This window comes from Pan paniscus, chromosome 18, assembly GCF_029289425.2.
Source record: "Pan paniscus chromosome 18, NHGRI_mPanPan1-v2.0_pri, whole genome shotgun sequence".
Classification (NCBI taxonomy): Eukaryota; Metazoa; Chordata; class Mammalia; order Primates; family Hominidae; genus Pan; species Pan paniscus.
Window position 1 is genome coordinate 4,076,799 of NC_073267.2, and position 23,789 is coordinate 4,100,587.

Genomic DNA, 23,789 nt, shown 5'->3' on the forward strand with positions numbered 1-23,789 from the left:
TGTGCCCAGGGTTAGTGTTGGCAGGGAAATGGCCCTGGGGGACAGCCATTTTTCAGGACTGCCAGCCCACTATCTACTGGAAAGAGAACCCAGGGGGAATCGTCACCCTGGCAGGTGGACTCACTCCAGGCTCTCCAGGCCCTGGTTCACCTTCAGGGCCTCAGCCAGGGCCTTGGCACCTCCATCACCAATACTATTACTGGAGAGCCTGCAAGAGAAGGGATATGGATGAGCCAGCCTCTGGGAGCTGCCAGGCAGGGCTGGGCGGAGGGATCAGAGTCAGGGAAGCCCTCCTGGGAGGGCTGGCTCTGTTGTCTCAAGGGTGGCCAGTGCACAGTTTGTTCTGCCTGAGGCCTGTTGGCTGTAGTCTCTGCAAGTGACCACCTGTTGTCTGTAAGAAATCAGGATAGCAAAGTCCCTCTTGACTCCCTGGCAAGAAGGGTCAACCCTTCAGTGATAAGTATTTTGGGGGGTTTTTGTGAAGATGGTCAGGAAATGTTTTCTTCTGCCAGCTGGGAAGACAGTAAATGTGAGCCCGAGAAGGTTGGGGTTCACCCAGTCCTGGGAATCTGAGTCTCCATTCTCCTCGGTTAGTGCTTTTGGAGTCCAAAGTCAGCTAACCAGCACCCACACTTCCATCCATCTATCCATCCACTCACTCATTGATTTATCTACTTACCCACCCACTCATTCATAAATCCACCCATTCATCCATCCATCCACCTACTCACCTACCCACTTAGCCATTCATCCATCCACTCATCCATCCACCTACCCATCAGTCCACTTAGCTATCAATTTGTCTGTCCATCCACTCATCCACCCATCCATCCATTTGTCCATCCATCATCCACTCACCTATTCTCCACTAATTCATTCAGCCATCCCTCCATCCACTCATCTACCCACCCATCCATTCATCTATCCATTCATCCATCCATCCACCCACCCACCCACTCACTCATTCATTCACTCATTCATTCTACCATCCATCTATCCACTCACCCATCCATCCATCCACCCATTCATCCATTTATCCATCCACTCACCCATTCAACCATCCATCCATTCACGTACCCATCCACCTATCCACCTGTCCCTCTCTACCCACCCATCCACCCATCTATTCACCCATTCAACCATCCATTTATCTACTCTACTCCTTCATCCATTCATCCACATACCCACCCATCCATCCATCCCTCCATCTACCCACTCACCCATTCATCCACTCATTTATTCAACCATCCATCCATCCATCCATTCACCCATCCACCAATCCACCCATCAATGCATCCATTCATCCACTCATCCACCCATCCGTCCATCCATCCATCCATCCATCCATTCATTCAACCATCCATCCATCCATTCAACTGTCCATCTATCCATCCATCATTCCATTCACTCATTCATCCACTCACTCATTCATCTACTCATTCATTCAACCATCCATCCATCCATCCATTCACCCATTCATCAGTCCACTCACCCATCCATCCATCCATCCACTCATTCATTTATCCATTCATTCACCCATCCATCCATCCATCCATCCATCCACCTGCCTACCCATCCACCACTACCCACCCAACCATCCATCCACCCACCCATATACTCATTTAACCATCCATCCATCTATCCACTCATTCATCCATCAGTCTACTCATCCATCCATCCATCCACTCATCAGTGTATCCATTCATTCACCCATCCATCCATCCATCCATCCATTTACCTAGCCACCCATCCACCTAGTCACCCATCCATCCATCCACCCACTCATCCATCCATTCACCTATCCATCAATCCATCCATCCATCCTCAGGCTCACAAATATTTGTGCTGGGTTGGGCATTGTGCTGGGCACTGAGGATACTAGTGTGGGCCTTTCATATGTCTCACATGAGCTCTTTCAGACTCCTGTTCTGCTTCAAGGCATCTGCCATTCGCTGGGCTCCCATGGGCCCGATGCTGTTCTTCTGCAGGCTGTGGGAGAAAAGAGAGGGGTCCTTTAGAAATGCTGGTCACAGCCATTCCCAGGCCAAGGACGGTTCAGGTTCAAGGTCAGGGACAACTAGTGTGCCCTCTTCATTTATTGGAGCAGGTGGGGAGGGCGTTCTCCAGATGGGTCTTTGGCTTGTTGCCTAAGTGATAATGGACCAACATTATTATGAGGGATAGTAAGGGGTCAGGGCAGCTGAGCCTCCCTTGCAAGGGGCCAGAAAGCAGAGATCAGTAGGTGCTGATAATGCCCAGCAACCTCCCGAATGGGGACCTCCATGGACAAGTCTCTCTGGTGCCTTACCCGCAGTCTGCCTCCCATCTAGACCAGCAGGCTGCCTCCAACCCTAAGAAACCTCCCTAGGGGCCAGGTAGGGTGGCTCATGCCTGTGATCCCAGCACCTTGGGAGGCCAAGGTGGGCAGATCACGATGTTAACAGATTGAGACTATCCTGGCCAACATGGTGAAACTCCGTCTCTACCAAAAATAAAAAAATTAGCGGGGCGTGGTGGCGTACACCTGTAATCCCAGCAACTTGGGAGGCTGAGGCAGAAGAATCACTTGAACCAGGGAGGCGGAGGTTGCAGTGAGCCGAGATTACGCCACTGCACTCCAGGCGGGCAATAGAGCGAGACTCCGTCTCAAAAAAAAAAGAAAAAAGAAACCTCCCTAGGGAGACCCTGGCTTAGGCTCCTCTTCTGAAAAAGCTGCTTCCTCTTGTCCTAAATCTGGTGGAGGGAGACAGCACGGGAGAAACCCTGTTCTCATCCTACAAGGACAGGCAGGCAGGACGTCTCCTGTGTGAGGCTAAATACAAATCCTAAAAAATGTAATTTTCCCTGGTTCCAAAAAGGAAAGAGACTCCTTACCACCCTCATTTTCTTAGAGCACTTCCTGAGAAAACTTGAGGTTGCAAATGCTGCCTCTGTCCCTTTAAGGTGTATGTAAATCTTTTTAAAAGCAAAATCAGCCTCTGGCCAGTTTCACAGCCTGGGAATGTCTTTCGTAAGGGTTTGGAGCCATCTCCTTGAAATGTAAACATTAAGGAACAAAGAGTCCCTCCTTCCCTGCCTTCGGGAATTAGGCTAGGCATCTGGCTTGAAGCTCTAAAGTACCTGCGTGTCATAGAGATAAAAGAAGCTTTACTTTTCCTTTGGATAAAAGCAATTAGGGACCACAAATGGCCACTCCAATTATCTGCTGTATTTAGGATAAACGGCAAATGGTGCTGCCTGGCCCTCTTGCCTGAGGACGAGGGTCCTATCTGCTTGGCTCTAGAAAAGTGAGCTTTCTGTCTTTACAGTCTCATTGGTGGGTTGCCCCAATGCACTGTGCAGTCAGTTTAATGTTTATCCAATAATTGTTGTATTCTTTCCTACATTTGTGGGTTGGTAGAAGGTATTTTATTTTATATTTTATTATTTTATTTTATATTTTAATTTTATTTTATATTTTAATTTTATTTTTTGAGAGAGTCTCGCTGTCGCCCAGGCTGGAGTGCAATGGCAGGATCTCAGCTCACTGCACCCTCCGCCTCCCGGGTTCAAGCGATTCTCTCAACTTAGCCTCCCAAGTAGCTGAGACTACAGGCTTGCACCACCATGCCTGGTTAATTTTTTTTTTTTTTTTTTTTAGTAGAGACGGTGTTTCACTATTTTGGCCCGGCTGGTCTCAAACTCCTGACCTCAAGTGATCCGCCTGCCTTGGCCTCCCAAAGTGCTGGGATTACAGGCATGAGTCCCTGCGCCCAGCCAGGAGGTTTTATTTTTAATTATTTCCCCAACAGCTGCTCTCTCGAAAAGCAATGGGCATCAGGGGCCATCCAGATGGGTCAGAAGGCCTCAGGTCCTAGCCCCATCCATTCTTCCTAGCAGGTAATAGGCAGAGAGGCCCTTGGAGGAGGAGGGAGAAGGGAGAGAAGGGGGAGAGAGGAGATGTGTTCACTCACTGCAGCATGGAGAGGGTCCGGTTGGAGGCCAAGGCCTCAGCCATGGACCTGGCACCATCATCCCTGACGGTGTTGCCCTGGAGGCTGCAGAGACAAGAAGAGGCTCATCACTGATGGAGCAGAAGCTGGAACCCAAGGGTCTGAACTCTCTCTGCAGTGGGGGCACCTCTGTGGAGCAAGGGGTTCTGACCGCTAGGTGCCCTCACCGCCCACCATGCAGGGAGAGCAGTGGACCCTTTGCACCACTGCCTGGGGCTTAGGTTTTTCTTTGAGTTGCTAAGCATTTGCCTGCCGGCTGGGAACAAGGTGCTTCTGCTCTCTGAATAACCACAACAAAGTCATCAATTGCCCTCATTACAGCTGAAAGACACAGGATCCAAGTGTTGGTGAGAATACAGAGAAACTGCAACCCTCACGCTGCTGGTGGGAATGCAAAATGGTCTGCTGTCTGTGGAATATGGTCTGGCAGGTCCTTAAAAGGTTAAACATGGGTTGACCATGTGACCCAGCAATTCCATTCCTAGGTATATCCTCAAAAGAATTGAAAACAGGCACTGGAAGTCGTATTCACCAATGTTCACAGCAACGATAGTCATATAACCAAAAGGTGGAAACAACCCAAATGGCCGTCATCAGGTGAATGGATCAACATATCATGGTCTGTCCATCCCGTGGAATATGATTCAGCTTTAAAACGGAGGGAAGAGGCTGGGTACAGTGGCTCACACCTGTAATCCCAGCACTTTGGGAGGCCGAGGTGGGTGGATCACTTGAGGTCAGCAGTTTGAGACCAGCCTGGCCAACATGGTGAAACCCCATCTCTACTAAAAATACAAAAATTAGCTGGGTGTGGTGGCACATGCCTGTAATCCCAGCTACTCGGGAGGCTGAGACAGGAGAAGTGCTTGAACCTGGAAGGCAGAGGTTGCAGTGAGCTAAGATCACGCCACTGCACTCCAGTCTGGGTGACAGAGTCAGACTCTGTCTCAAAAAAAAAAAAAAAAAAAAAGTTAAAATAAAATGGAGGGAAGCATTGACACATGGTACCACACGGATGAAGCTTAAAAACATCATGCTCAATGAGGAAAGCCGCACACCAAAGGCGAGCCTATATAAATCTATTTACATGAAATGTCCAGAATAGGTAAATCCTTAGAGATGGGAAGCAGATTGGTGATTGTGAGGGGCTGGGGAAAGGGGAGAATGGGAAGTGACTGTTTATGGGTATGAGGTCTCCTTCAGGGGTGATGAAAATATTCCGGAACTGGACAGATGTGATGGTGGCACAACATTGTGAATTTGCTCAATGCCACTGAACTGTACACTTTAAAACAGTCAGGGTTTTTTTTAGACAGAGTCTCGCTCTGTCGCCCAGGCTGGAGTGCAGTGGCGCGATCTTGGCTCACTGCAACCTCCGCCTCCCGGGCTCAACTCAGCCTCAGCCTCCTGAGTAGCTAGGACCACAGGAACCTGTCACCATGCCCGGCTAACTTTTTGTACTTTTCTTTTCTTTTTTTTTTTTTTAGTAGATATGAGGTTTTACCATGTTGGCCAGGCTGGTCTCGAACTCCCGACCTCAAGTGATCCACCTGCCTTGGCCTCCCAAAGTGCTGGGATTACAGGCATCAGCCTCTGGGACCCGCCTAAAACAGTCAATTTTATGGTACATGAATTTCACCCTAATAAAAATAAATAAATAAATAAATAAATAAATAAATGAAAACAGAACAGAAAAGTGGTACCCACTCAGCTAAGTATAGATATAACCACAGGCTTTTAAAAGAGACATAACTGGCTGGGCTCGGTGACTCACGCTTGTAATCCCAGCACTTTGGGAGGCCAAGGCAGGCAGATGGCTTGAGTGCAGGAGCTCGAGACCAGCCTGGTCAAAATGGTGAAAGCTCGTCTCTACTAAAAATACAAAAAAATTAGCCGGGCGTGGTGGCAGGAGCCTGTAATCCCAGCTACTTGGAAGGCTGAGGCAGGAGAATCACTTAAACCCAGGAGGCAGAGGTTGCAGTGAGCCAAGATCGCACCACTGCACTCCAGCCTGGGTGACAAAGAAAGACTCCGTCTCAAAAAAAAAAAAAAAAAAAAAAAGAGACGTAACAAATCACACCACACCTCTGTCCCCTGCTCAGGCCACACACACAGTCTCAAGTCTAGGGAAGAGCTGGACCCTGGAAACTTGCGTAGGGCACAAGATCCCCAGTACCCAATGGGATGGGAGCCAGTATCCCATGCCTGCCATCTTTGTTTGCTTGCTTATTGAGACAGAGTTTCACTCTGTCACCCAGGCTGGAGTGTAGTGGCGCGATCCCAACTTACTGCAACCTCTGCTTCCCAGACTCAAGCGATTCTCCTACCTTAGCCTCTCGAGTTGCTGGGATTACAGGCACCTGCCACCACGCCAGCTAATTTTTGTTTTTTAGTAGAGATGCCGTTTCGCCATGTTGTCCAGGCTGCTCTCGAGCTCCTGACCTCAAGCGATCCACCTGTCTCAGCCTCCCAAAGGGTTGGGATTACAGATGTGAGCCACTGTGCCCAGCCCCATGCCTGCCATTGTGAATCACCTCCCATTCTCATAGGTGGTGCCTGAGGAGAGAGTTTTCTGGGCCCTCTCTTGGGGTCACAACACAGGGAGCAGGTGACACACACCTCAGGGAGGTCAGGGTGCGGTTGATCTTCAAAGCATCTGCCAGCGCCTTGGACCCTTGTGGTCCAATGGAGTTACCGCGGAGGCTGAAGGAAGAGAGAAAGAGACACCTCCTTCATCTGTCTCCCAGAGAGGGAAGGGGAAACAGAAACTGCATTGACCTTGAAATCCGTGATCCTCTAAGGGAATGTGTAAGGGCTTAGGATCTCATGTTTGGTGGAACCAGGGCAGAGATCCTTATATAAACAAGGAAGGAGTTTCCCCAAGACTATCTCAGGTGTTCGGGGAAAGAAAGCAGCACCTGATGGACTAGTGGGGCCAAATGTGGAGATGAGAATGATGGCCCCAGATGCAGGGCAAACATCTGGTGTGTCCCTGGCTGGAGCCCGGCAACTGAGGAGCCATGGTTCCGCCCGGCTGTCCTTCTGCCCCACCAGGAAGGCATGTGCACTAAGGTGTGGCCTCCCTGTGTCTTATTCCCACAGGAGTCTTAGAACCTGCTCCAAATGAAGTATGGATATTATGTCCAGATGCTACCCAGGGGCTGAATCATGGGAATCAGGGAAGAACAGACAGGTAAGACCCAAGTCATTTCCTAGGAGGGGAGGGGACTTCACAAGATGCCTCACAACTCTTCTGGTTCCAATGGCAAAAGTTCGGCCTTGGTTGTCCTTACTTACTCCAGAGAGGTCAGACTTCTGTTGACCAAGAGGGATCTGGCCAGAGCTTTGGCCCCTTTGTTACTGATCTGGTTCTCCGCCAAGCTGCCCAAGGAAAGGGAGAGGAGTGGTTATTTTAGGCATGCACATCTCATGGCCTCTTCCTCAACGCTGTGCCCATGATTAATCCTCTAGGCCCCCCCACATCATCAGGGTCTGGACATAGGTGGAGATGAGGTGACCCCTGGAGCAGAATGCCAGGCACAGCAGAGCCCTTGAGCCTGGGCAGCGTAGGGCCAGAGTGGGAGGACAGACCCTCATCATGGCAAAGGGTCCCAGGAAAAAGTTTAACCAGAATCCAGCACAACAGCTTCTACACAAACAGCACAGCAAAGAAAATGGAAATCTCAGAAGCCTAACATGCAGATGGCAGCCAGTGGTGTACTGGTAAACTGGCTCCCAGGAAAAACAAAATTTCAAAAACTGGGCTGTGCGTGGTGGCTCATGCCTATACAATCCCAGCACTTTGGGAGGCCAAGGCGGGAGCATCACTTGAAACCAGGAGTTTGAGACTAGCCTGGGAAACATAGGGAGATCTTGTCTCTATGAAAAACATAAAAATTAGCCAGGTGGCGCACCTGTAGTCCAAGCTACTTGGGAGGCTGAGGAGGGAGGATTTAGCCCAGAAGGTTGAGGCTGCAATGAGCCATGATGACATCACTGCGCTCCAGCCTGAGCGACAGAGTGAGACCATGTCTCAAAACAACAACAAAACAAAAAACAAATGCTAGCAAACTGATTTGTAGTATCTGCCACTTTCCATGGTATAAATACTCCCAGCAACACCAAGTTCAAGCACCTCCACCTTGCAAAATTCCTGAAAATTTAACAATCAGCTTTCGTGAACTGGTACAAACAAATTTAGGCACACTACTGATCTTAGCCTCTTTTCTAGTGCAAAATGGCAAATGGTAAAGTTATTAAAATTAGCTTTAAAATTAAAAAAAAAACACACACACACACATCTTGATTTGCCTCAAAAGCATGGTTCTGGGAATATGGTGGTGGATCAACTCAATGTTACTTCATGTATCCAGCTGCAGAAATAGTAGCTGTCCAGGCTCTTTGCCATTTGTAGGCATTCAGCCCCATGGGATATAGTAGTTCAATTAGAATCCCCAGGCTGGTGCTCTTCTTTTTCTTTTTTCAGACAGGATCTCATTCTGTCACCGAGGCTGGAGTGCAGTGGCATGATCATGGCTCACTGTAACTCGAACTCTCGAGCTCAAGAATCCTCCCACTTCAGCCTCCCAAGTAACCGGGACTAGAGGTGCACGCCACCACACCTGGCTAGTTTTTTAATTTTTTGCAGAGACAGGGTTTTACTTTGTTGCCGAGGCTGGTCTCAAACTCCTGGGCTCAAACGATCCTCCTGCCTTGGCCTCCCAAAGTGCTGGAATTACAGGCATGAACCACCGTGCCCAGCCTGGTACTTTTCAAGCTATATTGAAGCAAACTGTTCACTGGAATAAAGTCTCTTTTCTCTAAATTCCTTTTCAGAGAACTTCAATTCACAGCATTCGTCCAGGCCACCTCTGTATAAATGTTCTCAAATTCTAGAGTGCTTCCATCCCTCTGGGACTTTTATGGCATTTTATAAGTTGTATTTAACTTCTAGGTGAAATAGGGATGTGGCACTGAGGATCAACTACAGAGAGAGGTAAAGAAGAGCATGTTGCCAGAGAAGAGATTTTTGGCTTCATTCAGAATAATTTACTTTTATTTTTATTTTTAGTAAAGATGGCATCTTGCCATATGTTTGCCAGGTTGGTCTTGAACTCCTGGCCTTAAAGAATCCCCCCACCTTCCAGATTGCTAGGATTATAGGAAGGAGCCACTGTGCCTGGCCCCCGAATAATTTCTGAGCACTACCTAGCCTGCTTTAAGCAAAACTAAAAGTTGGCTATTTTGTCATGTGCTAAAAATGCAGGAGGCGCTCACAGAGGAAAAAAATATTAATAATGAGAATTGTCATTCTTTTACTTTTCTTTTTTTTTTCTTTTTTTTTTTTTGAGACGGGGTCTTGCTCTGTCACCTCGGCTGGAGTGCAGTGGCGCAATCTTGGCTCACTGCAACTTCTGCCTCCCAGACTCAAGCAATTCTCCTGCTTCAGCCTCCTGAGTAGCAGGGATTACACACACCCACCACCACCACGCCTGGCTAATTTTTGTATTTCTTAGTAGAGACAGGGTTTTGCCAGTTTGACCAGGCTGGTCTCGAACTCCTGACCTCAAGTGATTCACGGCCTCAGTCTCCCAAAGTGCTGAGATTAAAGGCGTGAGCCACCGCCCCTGGCCTAGATATCCTTTTAAGCCCATTTTTACCCTCTTTAGGCACAGAAATGACTTCTTCAAACTCACACAGAGCCTACACCTCTAACCATACTCCCCAGTGCCTTATTTTTGTTACTGAATTAGTGTAAATTGCCATTAACTCAGATAAAGATTACTTGAGAACCCAGAGGGTTGTATGAGAATGAAGAATTACCCCTGGCCACAGTGGCTCACACCTGTAATCCCAGCACTTTGGGAGGCTGAGGCGGATGGATCACCTGAGGTCAGGAGTTTGAGACCAGCCTGGCCAATGAAGTAATATAGTGAAACCCTGTATCGACTAAAAATACAAAAATTAGCTGGGTGTGGTGGCATGCGCCTGTAGTCCCAGCTACTCAGGAGGCTGAGGCAGGAGAATTGCTTGAACCCGGGAGGCGGAGTCTGCAGTGAGCCAAGATCGTGCCACTGCACTCCAGCCTGCCCAACACAGGGAGACTCCGTCTCAAAACAAAAAAAAAACAAAATTACCCCTTGGGTTCTCTTCTCCAAACTCACCTCCCTAGGTCTGCAACAGCCACCCTCAGAGGATCAGTCACATCGATTCAACCACAAACCCCGGGTGTGTGTAGTTTCTCAGATCCAGGAATGTTATTCCAGGAGACGTTTCATAAGCACACATTCACCATGTGAACTTTTGTCTAATTACAAGATGAAGGTTTTTTTGTTTGTTTTGTTCTTTTTTGAGACGGAGTCTCACTCTGTCACCCAGACTGGAGTGCAGTGGCGCTGGAGTGCAGTGGTGCGATCTCAGCTCACTGCAACCTCCGCCTCCTGGGTTCACGCCATTCTCCTGCCTCAGCCTCCTGAGTAGCTGGGACTACAGGCGCCCACCACCACACCCGGCTAATTTTTTGTATTTTTAGTAGAGACAGGGTTTCACCGTGTTAGTCAGGATGGTCTCGATCTCCTGACCTCGTGATCCACCTGCTTCGGCCTCCCAAAGTGCTGGGATTACAGGGGTGAGCCACCACACCCGGCCACAAGATGCAATTTTAATTAAAAATTGTTTAAATGGATTTATAATTAAATTTGAAATTAAATTTTAATTAAATTAAAATTGAAATTTAAAATTTTAATTAAAAATGCAATTGGCTGGGTGCAGTAGCTCACGCCAGTAATCCCAGCACTTTGGGGAGGCCGAGGCGGGCGGATCACAAAGTCAGGAGTTCGAGGCCAGCCTGGTTAACATGGTGAAACCCTGTCTCTACTAAAAATACAAAAATTAGCCAGGCATGGTGGGCCCCTCTAATCCCAGCTACTCAGGAGGCTGGGGTTAGAGAACTACTTGAGCCTGGGAGGCAGAGATTACAATGAGCCAAGATCGCGCCACTACACTCCAGCCGGGGTGACAAAGCAAGACTGTCTGGGGGGGAGAAATATAATCCTGTGCCTAGAATGCTGTTGGACAGCAAACTTGGAGAGGTGCTTAGAGAACATTGTGCCTGGCGTTATGTCAGCACACGTAGTGCTGTGGAAACACCTGCCTGTGCACAACGGTGTCTAGTCCCACCAGGTCACCTCCCTCTTCCTACTGATGAGGCACCTGAGCCTCTAGCACTTTCTGGAATTGGGCAGAAACAAGCAGGCTGCATCTGGAGCCACATGCTCCAAAGACACTTCTCCGTGGCAGCGCCGCTGGCCGGCTGAGCAGAGGATGATGGGAAGAGGGTTCCGTACCCCACAAGACCATGGGCACCCTGGAGGTCCCCTGGGTCTGTGTTACCTGATCTTCTGAATGCGACAGTCCTTCCCACTCAGCACGCTGCCCAGCAGCTCCATCACAGGGTCCTGGAACTGGTTGGTGTCCAGCCTGGCCAAGGGGAGCAGTGACAGTGAGTGTCCCACCCGCCCACAGGCAGGGTGGGGGCCCTGGCCCGGGGCCTCTGCCTCTCTCCATCCCATGCAGCACTATCACCGCAGCTCTGAGATCTGCGCTCAGCCCCAGTGCTCAGACCTTTCCCGTGAGAGTGAACAGGAGGCTGGGTGCCCACGAGACCTGCGGTTCCTGTGCAGAACGGCATCTTCCACGGGCTGTCATCCTCACCACCTCACATACCGCCTGCCTCTGCGGGACACCTGGATGACCCTCAGCCTGTGTTCTTTCCTCCCTACTCGCTAAGGTCCAGAGTGGCGGGCAGGGGACAGGCTGAAAGCATTCAGCGGGTGTGCAGCTTCTATCAGACTGGATGGTTCTGAGGGGGTTATGAACTGAATTGTGTCCCCACAAAAGATATGAAGTCCTAACGCCCTGTGCCCCAAGTATGTGGCTTTATTGGGAAATGGGGTCACTGTGGATGTACTTTGTTAAGGTGGGGCCATGCCGAAGTGGGGTGAGCCTGTAATCCAGTGTGACAGTGTCTTTTCAAGACAAGAAAGCACTGGCCAGGTGCAGTGGCTCACGCCTGTAATCCCAGCAATTTGGGAGGCTGGGGTGGGCGGATCACCTGAGGTCAGGAGTTTGAGAGCAACCTGGCCAACATGGTGAAACCCTGTCTCTACGAAAAACACAAAAATTAGCCAGGCATGATGGCGGGCACCTGTAATCCCAGCTACTAGGGAGGCTGAGGCAGGAGAATCGCTTGAACCCAGGAGGCAGCGTTTGCAGTGAGCTGAGATCGCGCCACTGTATTCCAGCCTGGGCGACAGAGCAAGACTCCATCTCAAAAATAAAGAGAGGACAGCACCATGTGGAGACAGACACAGGGAGAAGATGACCAGGCGACAGGGGAGAGACTGAAGTAACGCAGCCTTAAGCCAAGGGTTCCCATCAAACACTGGAAGCTAGAGAGGAAGGAAAGAACCTCTCCTATATGTTTCAGAGAGCGCGTGGCCCTCCTGGCACCTTGATTTGAGACTTCTGGCCTCCAGAACTGCGAGAAAACACACTTTAGTTGTTTTAAGCCACCAAGTTCATGGTCCTCTGTTACGGCAGCCCTAGGAGACTGACAGAGAAGCTCGGTGGTGGGGAGGGGATGGCTTTTGCTCTCTCCTCTGCCCCTTCCCCAGCCCCTGACCCCTGCCCTGGTGTCCACCTGAGCTTCCGGCAGTAGAGCAGCTGGGGCAGCAGGCTCTGAAGGACGCCCTGGCTGAGGCTCAGGGACAGGTTGGCCTCCTGGGCACAGGCGTCGGACACCTGCAGGAGGTAGGCCAGGGCAGCACGGTGCGTGGGACCGGTCAGCCTGGCCAGGGCCCCGCTCTCCATGGCCTCCTCCACGCTGCGGGCCAGCTCTGTGTGCTGCAGCTCATGCAGGCAGTGCAAGACGTTGATGGCCCGTGCACAGACTGCGGCATCGGGGCGCAGGCAGCCCTGCAGGAGCTCAGCCACCTGGGTCCGGTAGGCCTGGTGCTCGCCTTGGGCCAGCAGGGAGCCGGCCAGGAGGGCATTGACCCTCGGAGACAAGAGGCCGGAGAGGAAGCGCAGGAACACGTCCAGCCTCCCGTCCTCTGCCTGCATGGCCCGCTGGGCTGCGCTCCTGAAATGCGTGAGGAAGCCCAGCCTGGGCCAGGATACGCCGCTCTCAGTGAAGAGGTCGAAGATGGCCCTCCTGGATGCGCCATAGTAATACGCGGCTGCCACAAACTCCTGCAGGGACAGGTGGGTGAAGCAGTAGGCCACTGACGATGCCAACGTCTCCTCTCTCTGCAGGAAGCAGCTGCACGGGGTGCCCTGCAGCAGAGCGAGGTCCACACCAAACGCCTTCATGTCTTGCTCGTAAAACACGTATTTCTTCTTGAGCAGCCCATGGAAGGCCAGACGGCCCAATGTCCCCACCATCTTGCGGCCACCATGGGCCACCTGCTCGATGCGAGGGCTTGCCTTGCCCTTCTCCTGCCCCTCCCCGCTGAGGGCCATCCTAAAGTACCATGAGTAGAGCTCGCACAGGGTCCTCGGGGGCCACAGCTCTGCATCCTGGGGCCCCGTCCTGCTGCGCCACAGGTGGCCTAGTGCCGCCCCCGTGAGCCTGCAGAAGGCTGGGACGGTGCACATCAGGTACAGGGCCCTGTCAGCCTGCACTTGGCTCAGCATCCAGCCCAGAAGGGCCTGGTCCTCGGGGAACATCTGCTCCAAACACACCTTGATCTCCTCCTCGTTAAAGCCCCGGATCTCCGTCATCCGGTCCACCAGGCCCCCCGGGATCTGGCCAGATGCACTGGGACGGGAGGTGATCCAGATGGAAACTTCCGGGAAGAGGTTGCCACGGATGATGTTGGTGATCAGGTGGTCCACCGGGATCTCCTTCTTCGGGTCCGTGCAGGCCACGGTGTTGGAGAAGTCCAGAGGCGTCCTGCACTCATCCAAGCCGTCCAGGATCAGGAGGGCCCTGGCTGGGACTGCCACAGCCAGGCTGGGCTCCCCGACGTGCGGGAAGACCGAGCAGATGAGTCGGTCGGCACACAGCTTCTCGTGGGTGTTGAGATCCCGGAAGGTCAGAGGCAGCACCAGCGAGAAGTCCTTGCCGACCTGCCCATGGGCCCAGAGGCGGACGAAGTGCCTCACCAGGGTGGTCTTGCCCATGCCAGCCACCCCGATAGTGATGGAGACCCGGGGTGGGACAGACACCCGGGAGAGAGGCAGGAAGAGCCGGTCCAGGGCGACGGTCCTGGCGGGGCGCCCGCCCCCGCGGGTGGCCTCCACCTGTGTGAAGTCGTGTTCCCTCAGCTGCAGGTCCGTCAGGCCCTCCACCAGCAGGAGGGAGGCCAGCCTGTGCCAGGGTCCGCCCAGCTCCGGGCCACCTCCCACCTTGCTCAGCAGGGCCTTGCGGTGCCTCTGTATCCTTGAGTCTGCGGGACAGAGGCCAGTGGGGAGGTCTGGTAAGGGAAGAGTGGGCACAGACAGCCCAGGTGTTCCCCACCCCGCGTCTGCCTCCCAAGCAGGTCCTACCATTGCTGCAGGGCCCCAGCGGGGCATCCGCTGTCCTATCCAGGGCCTGCGGGGCCTGGGAGCCTTGACTGCCCTTCCCAGCCAGCAGATCCATGAGGGCTTTCACCTGCTCGGCTGGGGAGCCCGTGCCGTGGCCCTGGCCGGCCTCCCTGCCCGTCCGCACCTCTTGCTTCCTCATGGAGTCGGGGATCACCTCCAGGAGCTGTGAAGAGAGGGCCTGAACCTGCTGCCTGCCGTGCCCCCCATCCAGCAGCCTGGGACAGGTGAGCAAGCCCCTAGCAACGGGGTCAGGGATCCCCTCTTCCTCTTTCCTCAGCCTTTGGGTGGCCCACTGGCCTGGCCTCTGAGAATGGACTGGAAGGGCCATTTGTTCCTGGGTGGTAGCAATGATCACACGAATGCAGGGGCCCAGTGGATGATAACTGGGGCCCTGGGCTTGTACCCCGGCCCTGCCACTTACCAGATAGGTGACTGAGGGCAGGCTGAGTCACCTCTCTGCGTCTTGGTGTCTTCATTTGTGACCTGGAAATGATGATGAGGTTACAAGTAAGTTTGCTCAAAAGGAGGGAGGAATGAAAGAAGCTACTCTGTTGGAACATGTGGGAAAAAGCAAAAAAAAAAAAAAAAAAAAAAAGCAGCAGCCACTCTGGGGACGCTACACTGTGTCATTCTGACTAACATTCTGGAAAAGGCAAAAGTATGGAGACAGGAAGACAGTGAAAGAAAGGGTCAGTGGGGGCCAAGGGTTGGGGAGGAGGGGTGAATCGGTGGAACACAGACAATCCCTAGGGCAGTAACATGACTCTGTAGGGTACTACAGTGGTGGGTCCATGTCATTATCATTATACATTTGTCCAGACCCACAGAACGTACAACTCCAAGAGTGAGCCCATGGCTGGGCACAGTGACTCACACCTTTAATCCCAACACTTTGGTAGCCCCAGGTGATGGATCGCTTGAGCCCAGGAGTTTGAGACCAGCTTGGGCAACATAGTGAGAACCCATCTCTAAAATTTTTTTTAAATTAGCCTGGTATGGGGTGTGTGCCAGTAGTCCCAGCTACTTGGGAGGTCAAGGCAGCAGGATCGCTTGAGCCCAGGAGGTCAAAGCTGCAGCGAGCCATGATCACACCATGGCACTCCAGCCTGGGTGACAGAGCAAGACCCCATCTCTAAGAAAAACAAAATAAAACAAAAAACTTAACTCTTCTTGCTCCTGAGTTAGAGCAAAAAGCAAAAAAAAAAAAAAAGAATGAGCCAGAGTATACACTATGGACATTGGGTGATGGCGACATGTCCATGTAGGTTTACTGATTATAATCAATGGACCACTGTGGCAGGGGACGGTGATAGTGGCAGAGTCTGGGTGGGGGCAGGCATGGGGTGTGTGGGAAGTCTGTGTACTTTCCCATCAATTTTTCTGTAAACCTGGCCAGACGCGGTGGCTCATGTCTGTAAGCCCAGCACTTTGGGAGGTCAAGGCGGGCAGATCACTTTAGGTCAGGAATTTGAGACCAGCCTGGCCGATATGGTGAGACCCTGTCTCTACTGAAAATACAAAAATTAGCCGGGCGGGTGGCTCGCGCCTGTAATCCCAGCACTTTGGGAGGACGAGGTGGGCAGATCACCTGAGGTCAGGAGTTCCAGACCAGCCTGACTAACATGGAGAAACCCCGTCTCTATTAAATATACAAAATTAGCCAGGTGTGGCAGCACATGCCTGTAATCCCAGCTACTCAGGAGGCTGAGGCAGGAGAATCACTTGAACCTGGGAGGCAGAGGTTGCAGTAAGCTGAGATCATGCCATTGCACTGTAGCCTGGGCAACAAGAACGAAACTCCGTATTTAAAAAAAAAAAAAAAATTAGCCAGGTATGGTGGCTGGTGCCTGTAATCCTAGCTACTCAGGAGGCTGAGGCAGGACAATCACTTGAACCCGGAAGGTGGAGGCTGCAATAAGCTGAGATTGCGCCACTGCACTCCAGTCGGAGGGGAAGAGCGAGACTCCGTAAGCCTAAAATTGCTTTACAAGGAAAAGCTTATTAATTAAAAAAAGGAAATAAAAGAAAGAAGAAGGAGGAGTCAAAAAAGAGAAAACGCTGGTTCTCAGAGCGGCTGTTTTTCTTACTATGTTCCTGGGGTCTCCTGGGAGTGCAGGAGCTCCTGGGCTCCCAGCAGTGCTATTCGCCCTCTGCTCCTGGGGATAGTGATGCAGAGATGCTGAGAGGCAAAGCCAAGGCCCCCCACTCCCATTTGCCTCCTTGTTGCCAAGGCTGGTTGTCCCCCTGCCCCCACAGCCCTCCCACACCCAAGGTGTACACTAAGGCCCCGAACTCGCCCCCACCCACCCTGCTCGCCTCCTCACCGTGCACCCTGGCCACAGCAGCCCCTCCAGCGGGGCCCCAGGAACTCAATGGATGGGGCTCAGCCTTCCGTTGTCCACAGTTCTAGGAGAAAAAACACAATGTGGCCAGCGGAGGTGATGGCCCACTGCTGCTGATGGCAGCCCTGCATTCAAAAATAACACCAGGTGTTGTCACTGCATAGAGAAGCAGGTTGGACCCCACCTGTCCACAGGGCATTTCCCTGGTTCTCAGTGTTTAGCTTGCTGTCAGGCTGGGCGGGGTGGCTCACGCTTGTAATCCCAGCATTTTGGGAGGCTGAGGCAGGCAGATCACCTGAGGTTAGGAGTTCAAGACCAGCCTGGCCAACATGGTGCAACCCCATCTCTACTAATAATACAAATGAGCTGGGCGTGGTGGTGGGCGCCTGTAATCCCAGGTACTGGAGAGGCTGAGGCAGGAGAATTGCTTGACCCTGGAAGGCGGAGGTTGCAGTGAGCTGAGATCACGCCACTGCACTCCAGCCTGGGCAACAGAGCGAGACTCCATCTCAAAAAAAAAAAAAAAAAAAGCTTGCTGTCTGCAGCCCTGGGATTCAGCAGGCTCCCTGACCTTGGATTAGCAGTGGGGATCCTGGCTTTTTCTTTCTTTTTTTTTTGAGACGGAGTCTGCTGTGTCGCCCAGGCTGGAGTGCAATGGCGTGATCTCAGCTCACTGAAACCTCTGCCTCCCAGGTTCAAGCAATTCTCCTGCCTCAGCCTCCCAAGTATCTGGGATTACAGGCACATGCCACCACACCTGGCTAATTTTTGTAATTTTAGTAGAGGCAGGGTTTCACCATGCTCACCAGGCTGGTCTCGAACCCTTGACCTTGTGATCTGCCCACCTCAGCCGAGCCTACCATTTTAACACAGGTGATGCTTTTTATCTGGAAAATGATAAAAGAAGCTTAGTAATAAGTAAATAGTAAAGTAAAAATAAGTAAAACAGTAAAGTAAAAATAAGTAAAATACCATTTTTCAGGCATTCAGGTCATGGTGTTGAAGAAGTAAGGAGTGCGATCAATTTGAGGTTGCTGGCACCCAGGCCAGCTGAACTAACCTGGAACATTAGGAACAGGCCAGGGCAAGGCCAGTCTCCTTATGCTGCCCCAAAGCCTGTTCTTTTATTCTTCTAAATGTCAAAACCAAGAGGGATAAAAAAGATGGGATTTTGGGCTAGGCACAGTGGCTCATGCTTGTCATTCCAGCACTTTGGGAGGCTGAGGTAGGAGGATCACTTGAGCCCAGGAGTTTGAGACCAGCCTGGGCAAAGTAGTGAGACCCTAGCTCTACAAAATAAAAATAAAAAAATTAGCCAGGCATGGTGGTTCACGCCTGTAGTCCCAGCTACTCAGTAGGCTGAGGTGAGAGGACTGCTTGAGCCTGGGAGGTTGAGGCTGCAATGAGCAGAGATTGCACCATTGCACTCCAGCCTGGGCAACAGAGTGAGACCCTGTCTTAGGAGAAAAAAAAAGATGGTAATCGAATTGACATTGCCTCATGTGTATGGGTCCATGTGGGTAATTTGAGGTCCTTCTTTAGATCCTTCTGTAAAACTTTATATTTTTTCTCATCTCGGTCTTGCCAGTTCCTTATTTGTATCTAGGTATTTTTAAAAACAGTTTTTGTCGTATGATGAATATTGTTGGTATAAAAGATGATTGATTTTTATTTTATCACATGTCTCATCAACATATTAAATATTCACATTGGTTTTCATCATTTTCCAGTTAATTTTCTTCAGGTTTTCAAATTACTGCAGCAAGGCTGGGCGTGGTGGCTCACACCTATAATCCCAGCACTTTGGGAGGCCAAGGTGGGCAGATCACTTGAGGTCAGGAGTTCGAGACCAGCCTGGCCAACATGGCGGAACCCCATCTCTACTAAAAATACAAAAGTTAGCTGGGTGTGATGGCGTGTGCCTGTAATCCCAGCTATTGGGGACACTGAGGTTGGAGAATCGCTTGAACCCGAGAGGAGGAGGTTGCAGTGAGGCGAAAACGCACCACTGCACTCCAGCCGGGGTGACAGAGAGAGACACCATCTCAAAAAAAAAAAAAATTCTTCAGCAAGAAGAATTTTTATCTCTTTATTTCTGAAAACCATATATATATATATATATATATATATTTTTTTTTTTTTTTTTTTTTTTTGAGGTGGAGTCTCGCACTGTCACCCAGGCTGGAGTGCAGTGGCACGATCTCACTGTAGCCTGTACCTCCCATGTTCAAGTGATTCTCCTGCCTTAGCCTCCCCAGTAGCTGGGATTACAGGCACGTACCACCATGCCTGGCTAATTTTTGTATTTTAGTAGAGATGGGGTTTCACCATGTTGACCAGGCTGGTCTTGAACTCCTGACCTCAAGTGATCCACCCGTTTTGGCCTCCCAAAGTGCTGGGATTATAGGTGTGAGCCACCGTGCCCAGCCCAAAAACTATAACTCTTATTTTGAACAATTTTACCACATTGGCCAGGCCTACCCCTTCCTTGGAGCAATGAGGTTGTTGCAGGCCTTCTTGTTTTACTCTAGACTAGACCAGGAGTGGTTCTTGCCCAAACTCTTAGGTGTGATGTTTGTGACAGATTTCTAGTTTTCTTCTCCAATAGAGAAAGATTTATTTTGTTCTATTACCATTCAAATACTATTATGTAATATTTACTGAAGGCATACTGTGTTCTGCATATTCTGTTAAGCACTATATTTCCATAATTTATTTCTAATAACTCTCAATACCATTATTTCTCCCATTTTACAGATGAAGACACTGAGGCTCAGAGAGGTTAAGTGACTTGTCCAAGGATACACAGCTGGGAAGTGGGAGTTGGGATAGAAACCAATTCCTCACTGACACCAGTGCGTGTGCTGTATAATCTACTGCCTCTTAAGGTAGTTTACACTTTTTTTTTTTTTTGAGACAGAGTCTCAACTCCTGACCTCAAGTGATCCACCCACCTCAGCCTCCCAAAGTGCTGAGATTACAGGTGTGAGTTGCCACGCCTGGGCAAAATTTTTTAAGATGAGGAATATCTGTTAAATTAGCAAATTACTTTTTAGCGTATATTGATATAAACATATGATTTATTTCTCTTCATTTATTCAACCAGCAAATATTTATGGAGAGCCTGTTGTATGTTCTAGGCCCTAGGGATGTGAAGGTGACCAAGTTAGATCAAGTCCTTGACCTGGGGTTCGACGGCTAAGGGATAATGACAATGGAAAGGAAAACAAGTCAATAAGCAAGGCAGTTTCTGCTGGTGGTTAGTGCTGTGAGTGGAATAAACTGTGAGTGACAAAGAAGCCTGGAATTCTAGGGGGAGGAGGAGCAGAGGTGGTAATTGGCGGCTGGGGAAGGCTGCTGTGAGAGGCCTCTGAGAAAAAGCTACCTAGGAGTAGAGAGGGTGAGAAAGAGTCACGCAGAGAGCTAGGGGAGGGGCATTTCAGGCCAAGGAAACAGCAAGTGCTTAGAGGAAATGTTGCTGGAACATGGTAAGTGAGCAAGTGGCACCACCCCCTCAGGGCTGGAAAAGCCAGTCACCGTTGTTGTAAGGAGTTTGGATTTGTTCTAAGTATGGAGGGGAGCCACTGGGGGGAGTGACATGAGCAATGGATATCAGATCTCTCCTGGAATCCAGGAGCTACACTAAATGATTTTCTGATATTGAACCAACCTTGCATTCTAGAATAGAGTCTTCCATTTGTATTATTAAATAGAAGATGTATATATTCCATATATGTAAAAAATGTGTGGGCTAGCACAAGACTAGATACATAAGTCAGCAGAATAGGATATAGAGGCCAGGAACAAATATATATTTATAATATCTACACATTAAGAAGTTTGGTAACATGACAAAAATAGCATTTCAAATCAGTGAAAATGGCATTGGGGCACTTGACCAGCCTATGAAAAATATTTTCCAGCTGTAATTCACATTAAACACAAAATTTATTTTCAGGTCAATTAAGGAGTTGAAAGTTGTAAACACAAAACCATAAAAGCACAATAAGAAAATATGAGATAATATTTTAAAATATTATTTAGGTAAAGGCTTTTTACAGTGAGACGTAAAACTCAGAAGTCTCAGCCTGGACAACATAGTGACACACCATCTCTACAAAAAAAAAAAAAATAGATGGGGCTGGTGGTGGGCACCTGTGGAACTAGCTATGGGGAGGCTGAGGTAGGAGGACCCCTTAAGCTCAGGAGGCTGAGGCTGCAGTGAGCTATGATTGTGCCACTGCAATCCAGCTTGGGTGACAGAGCAAGACCCTGGCTTTAAAAAAAAAAAAAAAAAGCAGAATTCATGAAGAGGGAGACTAGTAAATTTGCCTTAATTGAATTAAAATATTAAATAATTAAATATTTAGTTTGATATTAAATAATTAAAATATTTGCCGGGCGTGGTGGCTCACGCCTGTAATCCCAGCACTTTGGGAGGCTGAGGCGGATGGATCACAAGGTCAAGAGATCAAGACCAGCCTGGCCAACATGGTGAAACCCCATCTCTACTAAAAATACAAAAATTAGCTGGGCGTGGTGGCTCACACCTGTAATCCTAGCACTTTGGGAGGCCAAGGCAGGCAGATCATCTGAGGTCAGGGGTTCGAGACCAGTCTGGCCAACATGGTGAAACCCCGTCTCTACTAAAAATACAAAAATTAGCTGGGCATGGTGGTGGGTGACCGTAATCCCAGCTACTCAGGAGGCTGAGGCAGGGAATTGCTTGAACCCAGGAGGCGGAGGTTGCAGTGAGCCAAGATGGTGCCACTGCACTCTAGCCTGGGTGATAGAGCGAGACTCTATCTCAAAAAAAAAAAAAAAAAAAATCAAATATCTAGGAATAAATCTAGCAAAAATTTGCAAGACCTCTATACTGAAAACTATAAAACATTACTGAGAGAAATTAAAAAACATCAAAAGGAAGGATGGAGGCTGGGCACCATGGTTCACCCCTGTAATCCCAGCACTTTGGGAGGCCAAGGTGGGTGGATTGCTTGAGCCCGGGAGTTTGAGACCAGCCTGAGCAACATGAGCAAAACCCTGTCTCTATAAAAAGTACAAAAAAAAAAAATTAGCTGAGCACGGTGGCGCATGCCTGTAATCCCAACTACTCAGGAAGCTGAGGTGGGAGGATCGCTTAACTCCCGCCGTCATGGCTGCAGTTAGCTGAGATCTCACTACTCCACTCCAGCCTGAGTGATAGAGCAAGACCCTGTCTCACACACACACACAAAAGCTAGCAATTATCTAAACATTCAAAGGTATGTCAGCCCAAATGAAGCAGTGCTACTGTCTGCCTGATATGCCAGAGGCCAGGATACAGGGGCCTCTGTCCTTCACTGTGTGACATTAGGGTGTGGCCCAGGTGGACACAGCCTCCTGTTGTTGGGTGTCCATGTGCACCCGCCAGGTGACCAGCCCTGCTGCTGGGGGCGGGAGTGGCCCGGAGGATGAGAGGACTGCGTGGAAGAAGTCTCAGCTCTGGTGGGGCATCATCTGGAGTCTTATTGATTGATTGATTTAAAATTTTGGTAAAATACACATAACACAAAATTTACCATTTTAACCATTTTAAAAATAATTTTCCTTAAAAAATAGAGGCAGGGTCTTGCTTTGTCGCTAAAAAATAAAGACAGGGTCCTGCTTTGTTGCCCAGGCTGGAGTGCAGTGGTACGATCTTGGCTCACTGCAGCCTCGACCTCCTGGGCTCAAGTGATTCTCCCACCTCAGCCTCCCAAGTAGCTGGGATTACAGGTACAGGTGAGGACCACCATGCTTGGCCCATTGTAACCATTTTATCTTTTTTTTTTTTTTTTTTTTTTTGAGATAGAGTCTCACTCTGTTGCCTAGGCTGGAGTGTCGTGGCACTATCTCGTCTCACTGCAACCTCTGCCTCCTGGGTTCAAGTGATTCTCCCGCCTCAGGGTCCTCAGTAACTGGGATTATAGGCACCCACCATCAATACCATTTGTATTTTTGTAGAGACAGGGTTTCACCATGTTGGCCAGGCTGGTCTTGAACTCCTGACCTCCAAAAGTGCTGGGATTACAGGTGTGAACCACTGCACCTGGCCTTGTGGAGCATGGTTTTTAAATAACCAATGCTCAGCCTGACCACCCAGAGATTTGATTGGTCTGGCAAGGGCCCCCACGTGGATCTAGTTTAAGCTCCTCCGGTGATTCTAACCAGAGTTGAGAACCACGGGACCCGAGCCGGGCTGGGAGAGGAATGAGGGAGGGACGGTGCTGGCAGGAGTGAGGGGTTGGGGCGAGGCAGGACTCACAAGCGCCTGGGAAGGCGGGGACGGGGTGTAGGGGGCTGGCGAGCACCCCTGCCTCTGTGGCCTCATTAGTCTCTCGGTATTGGGGGTCAGCACTCCCTCCTGATCAGACACCCATCTTTGTGGCCCCATGACCTTGGGTCCAGGGTTGCCAGATTCAGCAAATTAAAATTCAAGACAAACCTGGGCGCAGTGGCTCATGCCTGTAATCCTAGCACTTTGGGAGGCTGAGGTGGGCAGATCACCTTGAGGTCAGGAGTTCAAGACCAGCCTGACCAACATGGCGAAACCCCGTCTCTACTAAAAATACAAACATTAGCTGGGCGTGGTGGTGGATGTCTGTAGTCCCAGCTACTCTGGAGGCTGAGGCAGGAGAATCGCCTGAACTCAGGAGGTGGAGGCTGCAGTGAGCCAAGATCACGCCACTGCACTCCAGCCTGGGTGACAGAGCGAGACTGTCTCAAAAAATAATGATAAAATATGAGATATCCACAGATAATTAAATTTCAGATAAACGACATATAATTTTTAGTATAAGCATAGCTTATGTCATACTGGAGACATACCAAAGAAATAGATTAT

At 50.0% G+C, this 23,789-nt stretch overlaps 1 protein-coding gene across 1 annotated transcript in view; it reads right to left on the bottom strand.

Annotated features, from left to right (window-relative positions):
• Positions 1-14,797, bottom strand: part of NLRC3 (NLR family CARD domain containing 3) — a 26,069-nt gene extending 11,272 nt beyond the window's left edge. The window contains exons 1-8 of the mRNA XM_034939685.3: positions 14,544-14,797; positions 12,694-14,443; positions 11,385-11,471; positions 7,290-7,373; positions 6,612-6,695; positions 3,954-4,037; positions 1,906-1,989; positions 125-208 (exon numbers count right to left, since the gene is read on the bottom strand). Of these exons, the coding sequence (XP_034795576.2) occupies positions 125-208; positions 1,906-1,989; positions 3,954-4,037; positions 6,612-6,695; positions 7,290-7,373; positions 11,385-11,471; positions 12,694-14,443; positions 14,544-14,721 (2,435 nt within the window). The 5' untranslated portion in view covers positions 14,722-14,797. The remainder of the gene's footprint in view (positions 1-124; positions 209-1,905; positions 1,990-3,953; positions 4,038-6,611; positions 6,696-7,289; positions 7,374-11,384; positions 11,472-12,693; positions 14,444-14,543) is intronic.
• Between the last annotated feature and the right edge of the window lie 8,992 nt (positions 14,798-23,789).